The following is a 21,247-nucleotide window of genomic DNA, read 5'->3' as shown; positions in this document are numbered from 1 at the left end:
GTTCATGTAAGACAAAGTTCTGTGAGCAGAATAGCTTGGGGCAAGTTCTTAATCTACTTATACAGTGGTTTACAGAGACAAGCACATTTACCTCTGGCTCTTCTTGCTGCTTCACAAATGAGAAATATGTGTGTTGAAAGGAATATATTTTAAATCCCATTGAATATACCCACACGTATTTAATGGGATTGGAAAGAAACCTGTAGTACCTTGTGGCAAACAGTGTCTCAAAATCCTGCTTTCTGCACGTGTTTTCAGTGTAAACCAAAGTTCATTCAAGGAGATTTTCTGACTTTCAGGAGCTGCAGGACAGGAATTAAAAGGAAAAAACACACAGACACAGTGTTACAGGTACAGAGGATTGGCAGATTTACAGAATCGAGTTTACCATGGCAATGGCTGGTTTTATTCAGAGCACAGGAGAATTGAGTCATGTTTCATCAGCATGGAGGGTAATTAATGTTTTGTCTAAGCGTTCATGTCTTGATTATCAAACTGCTGAAAACCACCTGGGGAAGTAGTGGTTGATATTCCAGCAACGAAAAAGCAGTCCTGTTTCATATACATCTCCAAAATGAAAGTATGAGGAATGAAATAAAATGTTGCTTTTAGAAATATGGTCTCACGTTATGCTATATTTACATTTCTTTTGGAGGACTTTAGTCATGTAAAAACTTCTTTGTGCTTATAGTAGTAAATATTTCTTCAAACTATAATATGTGCAGTTCCTTTTCACTATATTCTTGATATGTATGAGCTGTTGATGCAGTAGTGAGTTGCTACTTTGGGTCACTTAAAGAATCCTCATCAAAAGTATTGGCAAATCAGGGTTTAATACAACTTTGTGAAAGTCACAGAATCATAGAATGGGTTGGGTTGGGAGAGAGGTCACCTTGTTCCACCCCCTGTCCGTGGGCAGGGACAGCTTCCATTGGACCAGGTGGCTCAGAGATCCATCCAGCCTGGCCTTGAGAACTTCCAGGGATGGGACAGCCACACCTTCCTTCCCTGAGCAGCCTGGCCCAGGACCTCAGCACCCTCACAGAGATGAATTTCTTCCTCATATCTAATCCAAACCTGCCTTCTGGCATTTTGAAGCCATTCCCCCTTATCCTCATGTTCCAGGCCCTTGTCCAAAGTCCCTGTCCAGCTCTCTTTAGGCACTGGAGGGTGCTCTGAGTTCTGCCTGGAGCCTTTTCCAGGCTGATCAGCCCAGCTCTCCCAGCCTGTCTCCACAGCAGGGGTGCTCCAGCCCTCTGGGCATCTTTGTGGCCCCCTCTGGACTTGCTTGAACACATTCACATCCTTCCTGCACTGGGAGCCCCCGAGCTGGACATTCCAGAGCATTCCAGCTCTGTCCCCAGAGTGGAGTAGACAGGGAGAATCCTCCTGGCCATGCTGCTCGTGGAGCAGTCCAGGACACAGTTGGCTTTCTGGGCTGCAGACACATTGACAGGTACTGCTGTGCTTCTCATCCACCAACACCCCCAAGCACTCCTCCTCAGAGCTGCTCTCACTGCTTTTTTTGGTAGAAAGCTGTCCATGGACAGAAAATCTAAATTGTTGATGTCTTCTGTTGCAAGTCACAAACTGCAGTTCTAGCAATTCAAGAACAAATTGTGAAAGACACAGTAAGGGCAAGAAGGTGCTTTGAGCCAGCTATCTCAAGGATTAAAGTTTTTGAGTTTTCAGGTAATACAGTTTTAACAGTGCCTTTGGGAAAGAAGATGAAAGAAAGTCTAGAGCTTATGGTAAAAACAAAAGAGAATAAATTACTTGAGGCCAGTTGTGAAGAAAAGAGAAATATTAAGAGGCAAAAATGAAAGTGATGAAAAATAATGGAGGGTGGAGAATATATCAGCTTCTGTAAATCTCTTTGATGTTTTTGGTGGTATCCATAAAATTAAGATGATCTACTTTGGATCATTATGAAGGCAGGTATATGGTTGTATCTACATTTAAGAAATGTGAAGGACAAAGTATTCACAAATAATCTGAGAATACTAATAATTTTCTAAAAGGTCAAGTTGTACTCAAGAGGAAACTATGAACATCTTCCTTTATAGTGGAAAGATAACAAAACCTGTTAGTGCTTAAGTTTTTGCATTTTTTTTTTCTTTCAGTACAGAAGGGCACTTTTTCTGGGCTCTCCCTTTCAAGGCAGGGGGTACTGATATTTTCATTCTGTGCAGATGTGTGTGGCGTGGTCTGTTGGGACTACAAAGATGCAAATTCGCTCTTGATATGCTCTGCATGTTTATACTTAAAGTATAATATATGTACTTTATATATAATCCCAGAAATGGAGTAAAAAGGGGAGCTTTGTGCAGGTCCATGTGCAAGATGACATCTCACATAGTGAGTTGTTATATAATTTTAAATCATTGCATCCTAAGTATTTAGTTTTGTAGAATTCGTTTAGGACCATAGTAACATTTACATAGAAGTCCTATTAACGTTTCTTCCAGAGAGCTCTTTGTACAGAATATAAGCTTTGACTTCTCCAATTAGTTCTGCTACCACCACATCATAATAAATCCATTGGCTTTGCTCTTTGTTCATGTTCATTAGTTCTTGGTGACTTTTGGAGCTTAGTGGCATTAATGCTTCTTGCTGATTTTTAGGAATATTTTAGCTTGTTTATATGTTGTAACCAGAAAGGTGAAGAACATAATATTGTTGTTTTAAGTCTAGCATTAAGATGTCATAGCCCTTTAATATCTGACAGTTCTGTATTTACTTCAGTGTAAGTTTTTGCCCTTGATCATTGGATTGACTGCATCTTATATTCTTTCCTTATAGTTTCATACCATTCCTTCAAGTATGTCACACTGAGCTCTCAGAGCAAATATTTGGTAACTCTCTTTCAGAGGAAAATTTTAATGTGGAAATCAGGCATACTTGACTTCAAAAATAATGTATATCTAACTTCATTTACAGTGTTTCATAGTGTAATGTTGGGTCTCCATCATAATCCACAATGGCCACTCTTTCAAAGGGTTGCAGATGTGTTTATTTCTACTGCTGCACCTGTGCCAGTGTTAGAAAAGACTGATTTGTGATTAAAAAATTAGGCACGCTGAACATGTTTGTTAATGTCTGTAAATGTGGCAGTTGATACTTTTGTGCCTCCTTTTCTCTCTTGTGGCTTCCAGCATGGTGGTAAACTTTACCTGTGAAGTTGATAACAGAGTACCAGGTGTGTCCTACTCCATCAGTAGAAAGATTTTTTTGGTATTTAGCTGAGAAGCATTAAGGAAGGAGATTGGAAATTCTTCAATTCCTTTTATTAGGATCTTTGAGCTCAACAAGAGGTAAGGTAGTTTCAAGACTTGCAAAGGACATGAATTTCCCCCTTTAGCTCCATGTCCAGGTTAGGTAGTTCCTTGCCTGGGACATAAAGAAGCGAGGCATAAAATACCAAAACTGGGAAGACAAGTGTAACAGAGAATTTCAGTGATACCATGTGGTGGGTGCCACTTTCAAATGCAACTCCTAAATAGAATGTGACCCACAGAGATGAACAGGAATTCTAAGAGCCTGTTTCATTATTTTGACAGTGCTGGGTCCTTCCCTCTTGTCTTTGCCAGTGACAAGAGGAAGAGGTTACCTTGGAAACACCAATCGAGGTTTCTTCATTAATGAGTGCTGATATGGAGAAAGTACTGCAAAGATAGATAAACCTCGTGTAGGTTACAGCCCTTGTTGTCAGCTGTGATGCTTGGAAGAATCTGAAGCTGGCAACTAAAAATGTAACACAGCTTCTGCCCTTTGGTTAATACTGTGGAGGTTACAGGGGGTTTTGTCCAAAAGCACTAGAAAAAAAATATACAGCCATTTTGGATTTCAGCTTGTCAGAAATATTTCTAGCACATGCACTGACAAAAGAGAACGTCTTGTGAGAACAGTGAGGGCTGTAGACTGTGAGCATGCTTATGGAAAAGAGATGCAACAGAATCTCTGACTATTTTCATATAATACACTCACTCCTGTTGAGTTATAGCAATGTCAACACTGAATATTTAAGGTGGTCACGCACCAGGCACACGTTTGTTCCTGCCTCTTGATGCTTATGCCATTCCCTATATGTTGAGATTTCTCTGCCCTGATTGGACCAGGTTTTTTTACATTTAAAGCAATAAAATGATAATTAAACTGATGGAATCAGGTTAATGATTGTTTTGTCACATTTTGAGACGAGAAAAAAGGAGTAATTAACACCATGAGTAGTCGATATGGAGGATGCTGCTTGAATGATAATTGTTTAAAAACCAAGTAGTTATATATATCCAGAATTTTATTCACTCTTTTCCCAACTTGTAGGCTCTCATGATATATGATATTCACAAATATGTTTCCTGTTTAAGATACCCATATCCCCATCAAGAGGATTTAAATTGTTTCAAGACTACATCTGTTTATAATAAAACATTTTTCAAATCTTACTTTTTAGTAATGCTTGGTAATAAAATCCATTAAATTTTCAGAGTGTGTGATAAAAGTGGGAGATAAATGGATTATTTGGAAATGGCTGGAGGAAAACATACAATAGTCATGTCTAGTTTTGATTTAGCTTTCTCTTACAGTGCAAGACCAAGGATGCTGTCAGATTAAGTACCCTGCTCTCTCTAAAATACATAAAAAGTTGCCATCCATGTAATTGTGTGACAAGCTTGAAGTTCTTGAACATCTAAATTAGATTTTTTCCTTGTTTACCTCTTGAAGTGAGTAATAACAGGCTGCTTGGGGTTTTTTCCAGATAACCTTTTTCATGCTGCTCTCTGCAGTGTGTGTGATGCTGAACTTGGCCGGGTCCATTCTGTCCTGTCAGAACGCTCAGCTGGTGAAGTCCCTGGAAGGATGTCAGCTGGTGAGTGATGGAAAACAGGGGCAAGGATTCTATTTTTCATCTATTAGGGTTTTATACACACATTCCTTTAATTTCCAAACCAGTAGGTATTTAGTAGAGCAATCTGTATGTGTTGCAACATGAGAAAAACAATTTGGGAAAAGTTTGAGTTAAAATGTTAATGTATTTAATGTTCTGCCACCTCAGAAAGTAACTTTTAGTATCATAAGGATTGACTTCTTACTGTCATGGTAAGAATGATGGTTCAGCAGAATAGGTGGAGTACAGGCCACATCAGAGCAGTGTGGTGGTTGCCATCTGATGGCAGCAGGATCAGGATTTCTTGCATCCAATACTTGTCCAGGCAGTGGATTTCACAATAGGAATTTTTGTTGTTTTGGTATGTGTATGCTAATATTTTCTTTGCCAACCTGAGTTGCTTTTCTTTTTAATTTCCAAAGTAAATTAATATTACTTTTGTTAAATAAAATACAGAACAATAGCATGATTGTAAGGTACAATTTACCTAAAGCCTTTGTGTTTTTATCTCAGGAAAAAAATAAGTACATACACATTGAATTCTAGCATATTTTCTGACTTTCACTTGTGAAGATGCCTACAGAAGTAAACTCATGACTGAAATGTTTGAGTTTAAATAATAAGCGTTCAAACTGTAGTTTCTATTTTCAGAGCATGATGAAATGCTAAGCAGCTTTCCCACAGTGTGTTGTGCTCTGTAAGGGCAAGTTAATTTCATTGTGGCTGTTTATCATATTGTAACTGTTTCAAAAACACCAAAAAAGCAACAGTTTCTTCTACCCAGACCTCTCTCTTTAGGCTCTCCTTGCTCAAAATCTTATTTCATTTGGGCTGGGGATTTACACATGAATATGCTGCATTGCCATGTTGCAGGGCTCATATATATGGAATTCTAGAGTTCTGTTCTCATAGACCACCCTCTGGGAGGGATGCACTGTAGTGAATCTCAGCACTGCTTTATGATTAAGCACAGGATTTGACTCAGAAGGTGGTGATGTATTATGCTGGGCATATTTAATTACTTTATTACCATTTTTCACTCAAAAAGGAAAAATCTCAGTTTCTTAACAGCTTGTTCCAAGTGTATATTTAATTTTAATTCCTTAGATGGCACTCTTTAGTGCTGTAGATCTGTGCAATCCTGCACTGTGACTGGTGTACATTATCAAATCTAAATCCTTTACTTGCCTCCAAGGATACAAATGTTCTCTCTGGGGATGCAGCTCAAGGAGTCAAACTCCAGCCTTTGCAGACATGTGGTTTGAAATATAGTTAACATCCCATATAACTGAACCAGTAAATTTCCAAGCACAGTATAGTAAAAAAGTCAAATTCAAAATAAATTCTGTTTTAGTTCTGGTATTTCTGTCAGACTCATTCATGGTGAGTGCATGGCATTAATAGTGATAATAGTATCTACTGTATTATGGAGTTTAAATTCAGCAGTGTTTCACATGTAGTCTTGTTATTTGAAGAGAAGGAACAAGACACAGTGGTCTTATTTTGCTTTAAACACTGGGGATTTATTGCAGATTCCATAATATGTATTTTTGTGTGAATACATGAAATGTGTTTGCCATATGTTAGCATTTTGAATGTGTAATTTGTGAAGTTGGTATTTGTGCCTTTATCCTGCAGCTTAGCAACATACAACAGTGAGGAGAAAAAAGGGCAGTAGCCTTAACACCTTGTTATGAAAAATTAATTGGAATTTTTCCCCCATAATTAGCTGCAGATCCTGTAGCCAAAACCTCAAGCTACTGCTTTAAATCACTGAGAGTCAGATGTGTACAGGGAAGTTACACACTCAAGCTGTTCAGTAATAGGAGAAACATTTCTGTATAGGAATTTCTTTTTCAAATAACAGTTCTCTAAAAATTGTTATTAAAATATATGGGTAGAGCAATTAATATATTTTAATTTATATTCTATTACTGCACAAGACAGAATAAGTTTTATTTCTTCATCTGTATTTGGTTTTATTGAGTTTACCTGTCTTGTAAGTCACTTATTCGTTTAGAAAATAAATGCTGTCGTTTAACCAAATTTGCAGGTGATTATTATTCAGAAAAGTAGTGATAGTGTCAATCTCTCTATTGAAAGATTACTTATAATTTTTGGTTGTGCAGCTGAAATTGGCCAGTGATTACAGTAACACATGAAGGAAGACTCTTCTTTCCCCAGAATTATCTTTAGCTGGATACACAAAGCAAGGAAGAGTGCAGCAGGTGCAGGTTCACAGCTCAGATCCAGAAATGAGTTTTATTTGTATTCCATTTTGCACTGGAGCTAAACTCGGGTCTGTGCATATGGAAAAAAAAATCCATGGAAAAGAATATACTCTGTTTTGTTCTTATTCATCTCTCGGTTTTTAATCTTCATATTTCCCTACAATGCAACTTTATCCTTACTGGATCCTCCTGCCTTTCCCTCTGCATAAGGTACCAGAATTACTGAAGCACAAGTATATTCCTTGCCCCTAAGTATACCAGTGGAGCTTTCTTGTACTTCACTGCCTTCATTTTGAAATTTTTCCTTCCCTTTTTTATGATCCCCATAAAAAACTCTGAAGGTTAATTTAGAAGAACATGAAGTAAAATCTATTACTACTTTTACTAGAAGACTTATATTTGTATTAAGGAGATGGCAGAATGCAAATTAACAGTGTTAACTAATTCCTGATTTTGCCCTGTTAGGGGAAAATGTGTGTGCACTTAGCAGCCAAACAAGCAAACAAGCTACTTTTCAGCCCCATTGACAGAATTTGAGGAATTGATACAAATGAAAAAAGTAACATAAGGCCTGTGAGAGTGTGTGCATGTATTTGTAATAAATCTGGAAAGTCCTTACCTTTTTTGATTCTCTGCTATATGAAAGTCAGGTTTTAATGGGTTTTGACTTTTGAAGTAACAGTACTGCTCTTTGACAAAACAAAATGAACTTGCAAGAGTTAATTTTGGCACAGTTTAGGTCACAGAATAGCTGTATGAACTCTTGACCCTGTCTGCACAAGTGAGACCAGGGCAGGGCAGGGCATTCTGGAGCTGGGGGCTCAGGAGTGCTTTCAGCTGCTGTGTTGTGAGAACACGAATGCAGTGACAGCTACAGCCTTTTGTCCTGCTCCCCACTGCAGAAACACAACTCAGCAAGGAGGTCACTTCACCAACATGGAAGGAAAATGTGCACAACTAGGCAAATTTATAAAAATTCTTCTAAAATAATATGTTCCAATCTGGTAGTGAATCTTGTGTGGTTTTGAATAGGCTGTGATTCCTAACATGGCCCTGTGTTTTGCAAGAACTGTCATGTAAACAATTAGCTTTTAACTCATTTAAAGAATTAAAATAAAAGAAGAACTACTGGGCAGTACAAAGTTATGGAACAACTTTCAGAATTAATTGAGAATGTCTCATAAATGGGGAATATTGACCCAGCCTTTTGAGCCTTATCTTTGTGACACGTGTTCATTACATGCAGCCCTGGGATCTCTGTTTCACATTTGAAATTCCAGATAGATGGCAGGAGTCAATGCCTGTCCTTTATTACACAGGGCCAGCAAGAATCAGAAGAGACCATCTTGCAGTAGAAAGCTTTGTCTGAAGTCCATTTTCCTCATTACAAAAACTTTTTAGCAGCTGAAGCCTATATTGATTTGTCAGGTGTAGCCTTCTGGCCCCTGGCCTTGGCACAGTTCTAAATTCAAAGTGTAAGTTCCAAACTTCCTCAGCAGCATTTCTCAATCCCTGAACAATTCCAGAGAGTTTTGGGAGCAAGACTTCCCCAGTGACATCCAGTGCTTTGATTTTACATCAGCTTGAAGAGCTGAGGTCAGCTAATCATAAACCATTTAGTTGATTTGTGCTCAGATCTTTCACCTTTTAAAAGAAAGCATTAAAAGATTACAGGAGTTGGAAAAGAACTAGTCTGAATTTTTTCAAGCTACTTTGTAGTTAAATTATATGCTAATAAGAAGTAAAACCTACAACTATCATAGAAGTGAGCAAACTATGTTTTTTCTTTATTTCTTTGCAGTGTCTATGGCATAGGGTATGACCAGTCTCTGAGTTGCCACAGACAATTATTTCCAGTATTACCTTGGAGAATATGGGAAATGGTGTAATTTACATACCCGATTTTTTCTAAAGCCTTTTACAAATTGTGCTGGCTAGAGGGCAGTCTGGAGTCCCAGGAGCTGAAGTCCCCTGAGACAGCTCCTGCCCTGAGCCTGCTTTCATCCCAGTAAGCAAGCATTCAGTCATCTGTACCTCATCTGGAGAAGTTTATCATGTTCCTTTAATTGACTCTTATTTTTGCTCTTCCATCTGCTGTCCTGGTCACCAGCATGTAAGGAGAGGGTGCTACATAAGCCTGATAGAGGTAGTACTAAAACATAGATATATTTAAACATAGAGCTTTTAAGATCATAGAAACAATTTAAGTATTCTTTGAGGTCTAAGAAGTAAGTAAATATTCTGTTGAAATGATTCTATGGATAAGGCTGTGCAAGGTAATTCCACAAGGAATGCTGGTACGTGGGGTTTTTTTCAGGAAATTGGCAACATCCCAGAGAGAATTTGAATTGAAAATAGAAAATGTGTATTACTTGCATTAGGAATTTTTTTTTGTGGATTTGTGTCTGGAAATTTTGGGAGTTTTTTAATGCAAAAGAGTAAGTAACAGGGTGATTCAGATCTCACCACACAGCCACTGTGCTTCCATCTTTACTTTGGGGAATAAAGGACTGATTTGTGATCACGACTCCTTCACGTGTTTTCTGACCTTTTTCTGTTATTTTTGGTTTTCCCACATTGGGTAGGATTTTATGTTTATTCAGTTGAGTTACTCTGGTTTCACTTGCCCCTGGAAAGCAAATTTTTTTCAAAAAGAGGCATAAAAGGCAGCACTCTTTGACATTGAATCCTCTTTCTGTATTTTACCTGTTTTTATAGCTTATTATAACCAGTGGAAAACGTTTTGCTCCAAGGGTTCTGCACAGAGATTTTAGTTTTGCGTTTAGTAGTCTTTATTGTAACTGTAAATACCGTTTTTTGGGAACTGTGTTTCTGTTGATTTATACTTTCTCTGACCTTTTCTTTTCTCCCTAGATTAAATTCGACAGTGATGGTGTCTGTGTTTGCTGTGAAATGCAGCACCAAACATCAGGCTGCAGTAACCTGGGAGAAACACTGAAACTGAACCCTCTGCAGGAGTGCAATGCAGTGAGGCTCACCCTAAAGGTGTGTTAGGAAAGAATTAACTGTTTATTGCAGCTTTAACTCAGCAAGACAAAGTGTGTGATGGAGGGAGCAGCAGCTGCTGTTCTCTGCCTTCATCCACCTTTCTGTGCAAAAACATCTTCATCACAATACCAGCATTTGTGTGTGTAACTTTTGTTAAAGATTACTCAAGAAACAGAAGTTAAACTGGCTATGGCTGATGCTGGAAGGTGCCAGAACAGGCATCTTTCATTTTGCTGTTCCAAGGTGGAGTTTATTGATGTTGTGGTAAACTGCAAAGAAACACAAAGAACTGCAGAATGATGAGGTGTTTTGTGATGTGCTGCTAGCATGAGGGCAGTGATGTTACTTTGGGAGAGAAGAGTGAGTGTTCTTTCTGGGTAATCCTGGAAACATGCTTATAAACTGCCCTGCAACATTGTATAAGTTTAAATTTTGTAGCATTTGGTGTTAAAACTACCCAGATGAAAAATAGAGAGCAAATATTAAGAATATTGTATAAGTGAGTTAGAGCTCAGTGTAATTGCTCCCATCATTGCTTCACTTCGTTATCACCAAATGGGAAGGCATTGATGCTGTGTTGTTTTGAAAAAATAATAAGGAATCAATGAAAGAACTGCTCAGGAAAAGGAACCCTAGGCTGAGAGGCAGATATTGATTCATTCTACATTTAGTTTCATGATCAGCAGAACTCTGCATCTGTGACTCTCAAAGTATTTATTTTAATCAAACTAATAGAAAAAAATGGAGTCAAGTGGAGAAATTCATTATGAGAAGGATCTTGGGAAGGCAGATTATAGGATGAGTCCTGAGAAAGCTATAAAATTTTTATTGATATTTGAAGATCTATTTTAAAATTCAGGATGGGTAGAAAACCTGTACGAGGAATGTGGCAAATAGCTAAATGTTCTTCAGCCTTGTTAAGAAAAAGCGAAAAAGCTACAGCCAAGTAATAAGGATGAGGTCAAAGTTAGAATATTTTTATGGCCCCAAAATTAGGTAAGAACTCTGCCCTAGGTTTTAAGAGGATGATAAAGGTAACAGAGCAAAAACCTACTGGGTAGCAGGAGTTAAAGAAGTGGAAAAGAAGCATAATTTGACATTGCTCGTCAAAATATAACAATCTTCAGTGAAATGCATTACAAGAAGGTAACTTCTGAGAAGGGCATTCCTCATGACAGATGCAGAAACATGAACCTGTCATTCAGGGAAAACTGACTTGCTAATTCCATAAAAATAAAGATGGAGGGAGCATATGTTTGCTTCCTGAGAATGTGTCAGTAAGGTAAACTTTAATGAGAGGGAAAACAACTGTTCATCTTTGGAGGACATTGTCAGCATATGATGTGAATAGAAGTGACATATGCTGAAAATCAAGACAAGGATTCTAACCAATACTGCAATCAGAATACAAGCACAAAATTTAATTTCTTATAAGAATATAACTCGATCATTTATAAAGGGAATTGACATATCAATTTACACTACAAGAAAATAGGTTTAAACACAGGAATTCCCACGAGTATAGTCTGAGTGCAAGTTTAATTATGTTCAGAACTTTTCATCTGAGAAAGGGTAGTTAGGAAAATAACTTTTTTCACAAAATTGTTGACATATTTTTTCAATTTTAATTCTACATTTGCTTTCTATTTGGTTTACCTCTGATTCCTGGCTGTAAATTTAAGAACAGCATTCTACTAAGCCCATAAGAAAAAAAGTTACAGCTCATTAGGTAGCAGCTGACAGTGATAAAGCTCACCCTCTTTAATTACAATTAACAACTACAATGTGATTTTAAAGAAACAGATGTTTTAGTACCAAAAGCTCAATTGTATTCACTGTTTGAGGAGGTAGAGGGAGAGAAAATGTAGAGAACCAGAGTTAAGATTATACATCTGCATGTATAGCATTATGTAGGTTTCATGCTCCTCTTTTTTGCAAGTGGGGTAAAAAGCTCATATTTCCATGAAGTCATCTGTGGGGTTTGGTGGTAGTGGCTGTGGAGCTCCACTGTGAACAGAACAATTGAGAGCACAGATCACCTGTCTGATGTTGTTCCCAGGCAGGCAAACAGGACTGGGAAAACCAGCAGTGGCTCCTGGTCCTGGGTATGTTAACTGTGCCTTGTGTGATATTGAGTGGGGGGTTTATAATTGCTTTGAAAAATCTCTAAATTTGTTATTGTTTGTGCAGTGAACCATCTCTATGTGCTTTTTTTTGTAAATCAATCTTCCTTTCTTCATTTCAAGCCCTGAATAAACTACTCAAACATTTTAATGGGGACAAAGGAACTACCACTGCAGTATGTATGGTCCCACATATGCACATTTATAGATACAAATATTGATTGCAAATGCTGACTGATCTATAAGTGCTGATTGCTGAGATTAGTTGAATAGTGGGATTTCAGCACAAAATTATATGTTACACCAAAATGGACAAAAACACTGTGCCATTTCACTGTTGTAAGGGAGTCTCAGCCCACTCAAGGTGGTGAATTGGTAGGGTTAGAATTATATTTATAAGATACCATACTTGTAGTCTTGTCTGCACACCTCAGTAAAAATAGCACAGTTGCATGATGTGAGGAACTGCCATTAAGATCTGCAGGCACCCAAGTGTGATCCATCTGCCCCGTTTTACCATGGAGGGACTTCCTGGTTTCTGTATTTCACTGGAAGATGTGGGGTTTTTTATAGTTCCCTGCATTAGTACCTCTTAAACAGCCCCTGAAAATAAGGTTCCTTGCTCTCCTCTGGATACTCAGGGTCAATAATCTGTGCTTCTAAAGGATGTCAGTGTCCCAGTATCTTGATTTTTTTTTTTACCATAACCACACTTCTAGAACAGCTTTATCCTATATTAGGAAGTTACTTAGCTTAATTAAAGTCAAATGGAGGTACAAGCAAATCCTACATATTTACAAAATTAATTAAAAGAGTTTATAAGGTTTGTTAAGAATCAGGTGTCCAGAATGAGATGATGGCCACAGAGGGGATGGATTTAGGATGCAGTTTCAATAATATCAGCTTAATCTGTTTTTCCACAGGAAGTGTATTGGTTTGTGGATGAAATTTTAAAGAACTGAGTTTTTCATGTAATGTTAATTAAACTACGAAGGCTGAGTTTTCCTGACATCTTTTATCTGTGAAAATGATTTGTTCTTTCTAAACTCAGACTATTCTGAACTTACTTAAGATGCCCATGCAATATTTTCACAGGTAAGTTTTAAGTTTGGTACTTAAAAGTTCGAATTATTTTGTAATGTATTATTGCTGTCTGATACTGACATACAAGAGGAGAATTTTATGCTGTTTGGGTTTATTAATGATCCAGTTGAGTATTTTTAATTACTTTTAACAGCTTACACAGTCCAGAATACCTGCAGGCATGTATATGAATTTATAGATTTGCTGTTTATGTAATTGCTTCCTACTTTACTGAAGGTGCACCTGTAGAATGCTTCTGTGACTATTAGGCAAGGAGACAAGCTGCTTCCCTCCTCTGTCTTCAGCACAAATATTTGTTTTGGAGCTGCTAAAGTTCAAGTACAATATAAATAGGAAATGGCTCTTTGAGGTTTCTGATTCCCTTCATTTGTTAGGTATCTCTGTTAGGGATTTGTGTAGCTCAGCTCTTGCAGTCTTCTGTGTGAATACTTTCTTTCCTTTCCTCCCCTTTGAATTCAAGTTTATTGTTCCTGGGTTTCTTGATGACCAAGTCTACTCATATGTTTAATTTTTTTTTCTTCAGAAGAAGATTCTTCCACTTGCAAAACAGAGGAGGATGGCTCCTAACACATTCTTTAGATTTATGAGAACAGCCTTTCCTCAGATTTACTGTAAGACCAAATGCAATCTTATTAATTTTACTGAATGGCTTACCTGAAAGGCTTCATAAGCTACTTAAAAGTGGATAAAGCTCAGCACAGAATAAGTAATTCCAGATCAGATTTTTAAATGCTGGACCTATTTTACATTCCTTTACAGCCAACTGAAACTATTCCCTACATTCAGAGTGTATTTCCCACACCAAGACCATCAAAAATAGGGCAGGGCAGGTCAGGGTGGGCTTTGTAGTCTGAATGGTTGAGCTGCTTTTCCTTCCTCAGATTTTTTTCTGTTCCTAGCTTGGACAATGAGGGAATATGGTTGTAAACTCTTCTGGCTGAAAAGGTGCCTCTTTGAATGACTGGAATCTGTTCATTCCATCCTTGTCCAGTTATGTTATGAAACCTTAGCATTTCAGGAGTCTCTACCATATTCCCAGTACTAAATTTAATGCAGACACCTGAGCTGGAAGGTATGCAAACTGACGTGCAACACAGAAGAACTTTTTGAGTTTATTTTTTGGTAGCAGCTGTGCACTGCTTCTTAAAAATATAGTAAAATAGTGAATTATACTGTAGTTTCAAACCTTAAAATCTGTATTTTGAAGTGTTGACCATCTCTCCATTTACAATGGAATGTGTGTCTGAGATCTGTTTGGCTCAGAATTAATTCTTGAGCCTTCCCTGTACTAGAGCAGGTGTTTTTGCCAGTGTTTTTCCAGACGTATCCAGTGAGAACAACTGAAGTTGTATTTTGAGTTAAAAGGATTGTTGTCCTTGAGTTCTTGAATAAAAGAGGTACATTGACACTAATTTCATGGGTGAAAAAGCTTTGCTGCTCATTATCTCTTTTCAGGATACAGTAGTAAAAGAAATGAAGCACTATAATTGAAGTCAATCATGGAGAAAGCAAATCATCTCTGCAGCCATGGAGCTGCTGTTAGCCATTGATCACCAGGGATGCTGAGATCCCTGTGCTCAGGGCTGCTGCTTACAGAGTGCTCTTTTTACACATCAGCAAGCTGATTTTGCTTCTCTCATAGTACATTGACTAAGTGCCAAGAACTTAAGAACCTCAAAGACTACAAATCCTTTATTTCCACAGCAAAATAGTCTATTCAGCCAGCAAAATGTGAGTGTGTTGTAAAAAGAGCTGTCAGTTCAATACTCGTGAGCGACTGGAACTCATAAAATGATGGATGTACTTTGTTTCCTTCTAGAGCAAAACTGGTTTAAATACAGTTTCTCAATTCTGTGTAAGCAGCACAGCTGATTAATTTTCTGTATAATACTTGGCAGGGTGAATATTTTGAGGTAATAGTGCTTCACCTGCATGGTCTGTACTAAACAACAAATTCTCTCCTTTGATGTTCATGCATGTAACTTAATTTACAGTACAGTTTATTGCTATGATAGGAAGGGGCAAGAGAATGACTAAATATTTACCAAAGTCTGCATTTGAGTTTTGAAGATGTCCAGACAGTCCTGTTTTAGTCTAGCTTACCTGATGGTTTTGAAAGATAACTGATACCAGAAACAAATTCAGTTATAAATTGGTTTCTAAGCTGGAGGAGCTCTATGGGTATGGCCCACCATTAGAATGAAGTGATATTATTCCAGTTTTGCTTTATATTTGCTGTGATAGGAGGTACAAATGATGTCCTGAAGGACAAAATCCCAGGAGGGTGGACACACATGCAGTGAGTGTTCAGTGGTTATAAAGGACCCAGCTCTGTCAGTGCACCCATCTCTGAGGGATGGGATTTGTGCCATTGTCATTTTTCATTTTAGATTCTATCTCATCTCTTTGCTTCTGCCAGGTAATTGCATGTGCTAACAGCTGTTCTAAATTGCTTTGTTAAATGATTGTTTCTACAGTTGAGTTATCGATGTGACAATCACCAATTTTTTATTTATTCCAGTTTGATACCATCTGACTGCTTTATCACCCAGCAATTTAATGGAAAACAAAATCAGTTTTTAGGACAAATTGCTTTTCAAGCATATTGCAGTATGAGTTTTTTACATTATATTCTCAATTAATTATATCTTAAAATTACTTTTTTGAATACAGAATGTTAAAAAATATTGCAATTAAACATTCAGATTTTAAGTAATACTCAGGTTTTGTAATACCTCTATTTTAATGTGTTCTGTAGGGTTTTGGACTAAACATTTATGGAACATGCATTTTTATACATTTATGTATTATTTTAATTGTGCTAGTAAAGGAAGAACTGAGGTGCAATAGCACAAAAACTGTGTCAAAAGAATAATAGTGAAAACAGCTTGAATTAGGAAAAAGCAAAAATAAATGTTGTGTCCTTAAGTTAGACATCTGACAAATGGTAGTATGAAGAAGATTTAAGAATGCACAGGTATCTTGTGGGAATGCTCAGGTATCCTTTGGGAGCACAGCATAAATCAAAGGTGTCTGTTATTATGGAGGGAAAGCATGATAAACAATTATGCAGGTGCTGGCACCATTAATTTGGTAATAGTTCAAGTTGTAATATAAATGGAATACTGCAACCATGAAATCTTGCTTTTTTCACTGGCAGTATTAAATTTTAGTTCCACTTTTAAGATTTAGTGAGGGACCTACTTGGGCAAATAAGTGGCCACAAAGGAACAGCTCCCAGTGCTGTCTGACTCCTGTGGGTGTGGATCTGGACTGATCTGGACGTGGCTTCAGGTGACTCTGACAGCTGATTCCACTCTGAAGGGGGTTTGTGTCCTCTGCAGTTGGTGAGCTGAGGTGTATGCAGAAAACTGTGTATGTAACCTGTAGAAGAATAATTCCGCCTAGTACATTATACTTACCAAAGCATTAATTGTCATATAAACATGCTGAAGAGTCAGATTTTTGTCTTAAAAAGACAGAGACAGCATCTAAGAGAAAATTGGTTCAGCCATTTCTGAGGAACTAGAAAATTGTATTTCAGACCATTAGAGATTCACGTGCTGTGTGTTCTGATTAGTGTTCTGATTGATGTCAGCTAAAGATCTGTTACTAAAGCTCCCTGATTTTGTATTTAGTATGTATTTCCTGCTCCTTCAGACACCTATGAATGTAGCTGGCTGGAGCTGGGGCTGTGGGGAGTTACAACTGGCCCTGTTGTGGTTCCTGTGGTTTTTCACAGACATTTCCTAAAGGACATCTTAACTGTCATTGCTTGTTCCAGCTGCCATCTGTAACCACCTAGCCTGTCCTGGAAGCATGTTTGGGCATGGAGGCTTTCAGCTCCTGTTCACTTTTTTTCTCTAGCTGAATAAATGAGTGTCATGGATTACCTGATTATTTTTTCTACAGGGAACAGGGAGTGAATTTCCTGAAAATGGTAAATTGCCTGAGGCTGATTAATGTTTGGGGAGGGTGGGGGAAGTGGGGAGCAGAGGAGAGGGTTGGGTTGTGGCTTGATTCCTGTTTGAGTTGAAACAGACTTTAGGATAAAAAAGCCAAAATAAATAAAGAAGCAGTCTTGCTTTAAGAAATACCTGGTGGTGGTGAGGACTCCACAATCAGTGCTCAGTTATTACTCTGTTAAAATTGTAGACTTATAATATTTTCCATCTCTTTGCTTAACTTCACTGCCTTTTTACATTTTCTGGCTACTAGATGTCTGCTCCTTATTGATCTTTATGAAATACATAAAAACTCTGCACTCCTGCATTTGGGACCTTCTGGTTGTACTTTCACCTTCAAAGAGGTTGTAGCAAGAACAGGAATTGTTGTGTGTTTAGCCTGGAAAGGAGTGTGTAGAGAAAGGCTGCTGTTCCTGTGGGCACTAATCCCTGCCCTACATCAAAACCATAATGCTGAATAACAAACATAGCACAGCTGTCCCAGCATGCCAGGGAAAGTCTCGGGGGGGTAAGGATGAGTGTAGCCTGCAGAGCACAACAAATAATCCCCACACTGGAGCCAGTGTTTGCAAGGCCTTCAATTGTGCCTTTAAGGATCCTGCATTTAAAGGAGAACGTGGACCCAGGTGAGGTGAAACAGATTAAATTAATTAAAATCATCAGAGGCCTAGAAAGTTGATTTCAGTCGAAAATTGGAGAAAATGGTGTTAATATGTCATTCAGTAAAGGTGAAAAAGGCTTCAAGAGTGATAATAGAGTTCAAAGGTGTAAAGTCTGCTGTGTAACAGCCTGTTCTCAAGAGCTATGGAAGAAAAGAAGCCATGGGTTTCATCTGTGGCATGGACATAACCAGGACACTGATGGTAAAAATCAACACTGGAGTAGTGGGATGAAGCTGTGGGATCTTTAGGAACAGATCAAAGGAACATCTGTCATGAGACTTAGAGGCACAGTTAAGTCTGTCCTGGGATGTGTAAAGTTGTATGAGGGTCTTGGAGACACTTTGCATCCTAATTTAGAAGTTTGATTTTATTAGCATAAATGGTATTAAGTTATGCACTCAGATTGGCTAAGTTTTTTGTATTTAAATAGATGTAGTAGGCAATGAATGAAGTTTCTTCCTGCTAGGAAAGTGTCCTATTTTCTACCCTAGATCTTGTCTCTACCTCAGTGTTCTTTACCTAGGTTTGCATGTGGAAAGCAGAACACACAGGATCTCAATCTCCTTTTTTTGCCACTGTTAACTAACTGGGATCACTTTGCCTGTTTACCTCCATTTGAATGCTCTGGGTGGGTGTGTATGACTTTGGGTGAGTCCCATGTGTCACCTTGTGTAAGTGAGTTGGTGATTGGCCCTTCCAGTATTTTGCTGTTAATGCTGATGGTTCATTATTCCCCTGGCTGAGGGGCTGGCCAAGAAGACAGAAAACTACTGACCACTACAGATCAGCAAGAGCAAATCTGGCTTGGTGTAAGTTATTAAATGGCTAAAACCAGTTGGCCCATTTATTGTCTGCCTGGTTTCCATGGCTGGCATTTCCATCTTCATTTGAAGGTCACTTGAGGAGCAAGCAATTACAGTGGCAGGATTAAATCACCTTTCTATCATTTATTTCAGAACTGTTGGGGAAAACAAAGTGATTTATAGCATGGAAGTTATTTCATGCACTGGCAGTGAATGAAATACTCTTTTAAACTTAGGTCCTATGGAATGTTCTTTACACAGTGAGTGTTTTTTATTCCTGGTATTGTAGCAATTTTGATTTAGCTTTTCTCTGATCTCTCTGCTGCTTTTTCTCAAATGTTTTTACTGGCTGTTCAGAGAACTAAGCCACACAACAGTCACAGCAGCCACGCAGTTGCTGTACAAGGATTGTAGTAGTTTTGAAATGTTGCCAGCACATTAAATTCTTTTCTTGTCTTTTCACTGGCTGTGGACAAAGTAAATACAAATCCAGTGATTGAAAAAGAGATGGATGCTTTATTTTAATGACACCATTGCTATAAAAATGTTCCATTTTAATTCAAGTGTTTCTTTTCTTTTATTCTACTTGTTAAACCAATACTCTGTCTTCTATTTTAGACTTCTTTTTCTTAAAAAAAAAAAAAAAGCCAACAATATGACCATAGGGACTCAATTCATCAGTAGAAGGTGAAATGTCTGGGTGTGTAATCACTGCTTTTCTCTCATGTATAAAAATACTTCGGATGCATGGAGTTTCTGACACAGGATAAGTCTCTATTTCATACTAGAATTTTTTTAACACACAAGCCTAAGTTGTGGATTTCAGCTACTCAAAGCAATAATTTTTCTGCATGTCATTTTTAATCAGAAGTGTCTTTCATAGTGTCTTTCTTGTGATAGCTGCAGTTTGGAGTCATCTATGAAAGAATAATTTGTCTTTTTGGGAAACTGGGAAATTTGAATAACAGTATTTCTGAGGAAATATCTAATAGCAAATGTGTTGTGAGAAGTGGGAAAGGGAAGATGTTTGTTTCTGTAATTGCTACGTTTGTGGATTGCTACCTGAAAAAGATTACAAGCTAAATGAGTTCTACCCAGTTATTTGAGAGCATATTAATCTATGGCAGTTGACAGTGTTTGTTATCAAATTCCTCAAGCATTTCCTGTCCTTTGTGTCCCTGAGATAGGAGATGATATTCTGCTGATGTCTCTTTTCAGGACCTGTTGTTCAGTGTGTGCGCTCTCAATATCATCTCCACCATTGTCTGTGCTTTGGCAACAGCAATGTGTTGCATGCAGATGGTTTCCTCTGATCTTCTGCAAATGGTGAGTACGTTTCAGTGACAGCACAGGGTTTGTCCAGCATTACACACTGTCTTTCCCTGTGATATTCATTTGCACCTACTCTTTGCTTATAAACTTTAGCTTATTTGTTTGTCTCTGTGTAGTTAGAATGTGTGTGTATATGGGTGTATTTTTTAATCTGCATACATCTATATAAATCTAGCATATAGATGCATGCAGCATGAGGAGCTGCTGTGTTTTCATGTTGATGTGTTATAGTAGAGTGTTATGACCAGGACTTTGCAATGGGGAGTTGTTATTTTTGTTAACGAGGTTATTAATGAGGTTCAGTTACACATACACATTACATTTGCTATCATCACTTGTATATTATCTCCAGTTTCCACACTCCCCAGAGCAATTACTTAGCTTTAAGATCCCAGTTTTCACTACTAGATTGGTATGAGAAGTACAAGCTCAAAACTAGAACTTTTCACAGCCCTGTTCCAATAACTGTGTTTTCATAAGGAAAACATATTCAGCCTCAGAGTAGCATTTGTGTTCAAAACAAGAGGGAAAAGGATCATTAGTCTTCTGTATAGTCAGCTGCATCACAGGATGCTGTCTTGTTTTGGTTGGATAAAGGCAGCTTTCCTATTCCAAATGTGTGTTGGGATTAACAAGGTTTCAATGTAAAAAAATATTGTATTTTTCAGGCCAGCTACGCTGTTTGTAATCTTGCTCTATTGCTGATTAATCTTGGAAATGTCCTGTTTAATAAGGGGGGGGGCAAAACCACAAATCTGATACTATCCATTTGTACATCTTGTATTGGAAAAGTTTGCATGGATGGAAGACTGGCCCATAGCTACAAACCATTTAAACAACACAGAAATGTTGTATAGCCCGCCCATGCAGGCATGGTGGTTTTAAGAATAAAGAAATAATTAGAAATACAATGGGTGCCATGGATATTGATTTAAGTGCATGAATTACAGAGATAAGGCTGTCCTTTCTAGACAAGTGTTCCAGTCACTGGGTTTCAAACCCAGTTAAAGAATATCTTCAGTCTGGGATCTGGTGTTTGCTGCACATAGTAATGGGTATAATCATAGGAACCTAACTTATTAGGTAATTACTACAAATAGTACATAAATGCATTTTTGCTATATGGCTCT

At 37.9% G+C, this 21,247-nt stretch overlaps 1 protein-coding gene across 7 annotated transcripts in view; it reads left to right on the top strand.

Annotated features, from left to right (window-relative positions):
- Nucleotides 1-21,247, top strand: part of ENTREP2 (endosomal transmembrane epsin interactor 2) — an 87,369-nt gene that overhangs the window by 45,335 nt on the left and 20,787 nt on the right. For 5 of the 7 annotated variants that reach the window (XM_088172447.1, XM_088172446.1, XM_088172453.1 and 2 more), the window contains 3 exons: nt 4,760-4,870; nt 9,994-10,125; nt 20,004-20,111. In XM_088172447.1, the coding sequence (XP_088028573.1) occupies nt 4,760-4,870; nt 9,994-10,125; nt 20,004-20,111 (351 nt within the window). The remainder of the gene's footprint in view (nt 1-4,759; nt 4,871-9,993; nt 10,126-20,003; nt 20,112-21,247) is intronic. The other 2 variants (XM_088172452.1, XM_088172451.1) reach the window with 1 other exon arrangement.

This window comes from Sturnus vulgaris, chromosome 13 (assembly GCF_052056855.1).
Source record: "Sturnus vulgaris isolate bStuVul1 chromosome 13, bStuVul1.hap1, whole genome shotgun sequence".
NCBI classification, from domain to species: Eukaryota; Metazoa; Chordata; class Aves; order Passeriformes; family Sturnidae; genus Sturnus; species Sturnus vulgaris.
The sequence above is the reverse complement of the archived record's forward strand: the minus strand, read 5'-3'. Positions and strand labels throughout refer to the sequence as shown.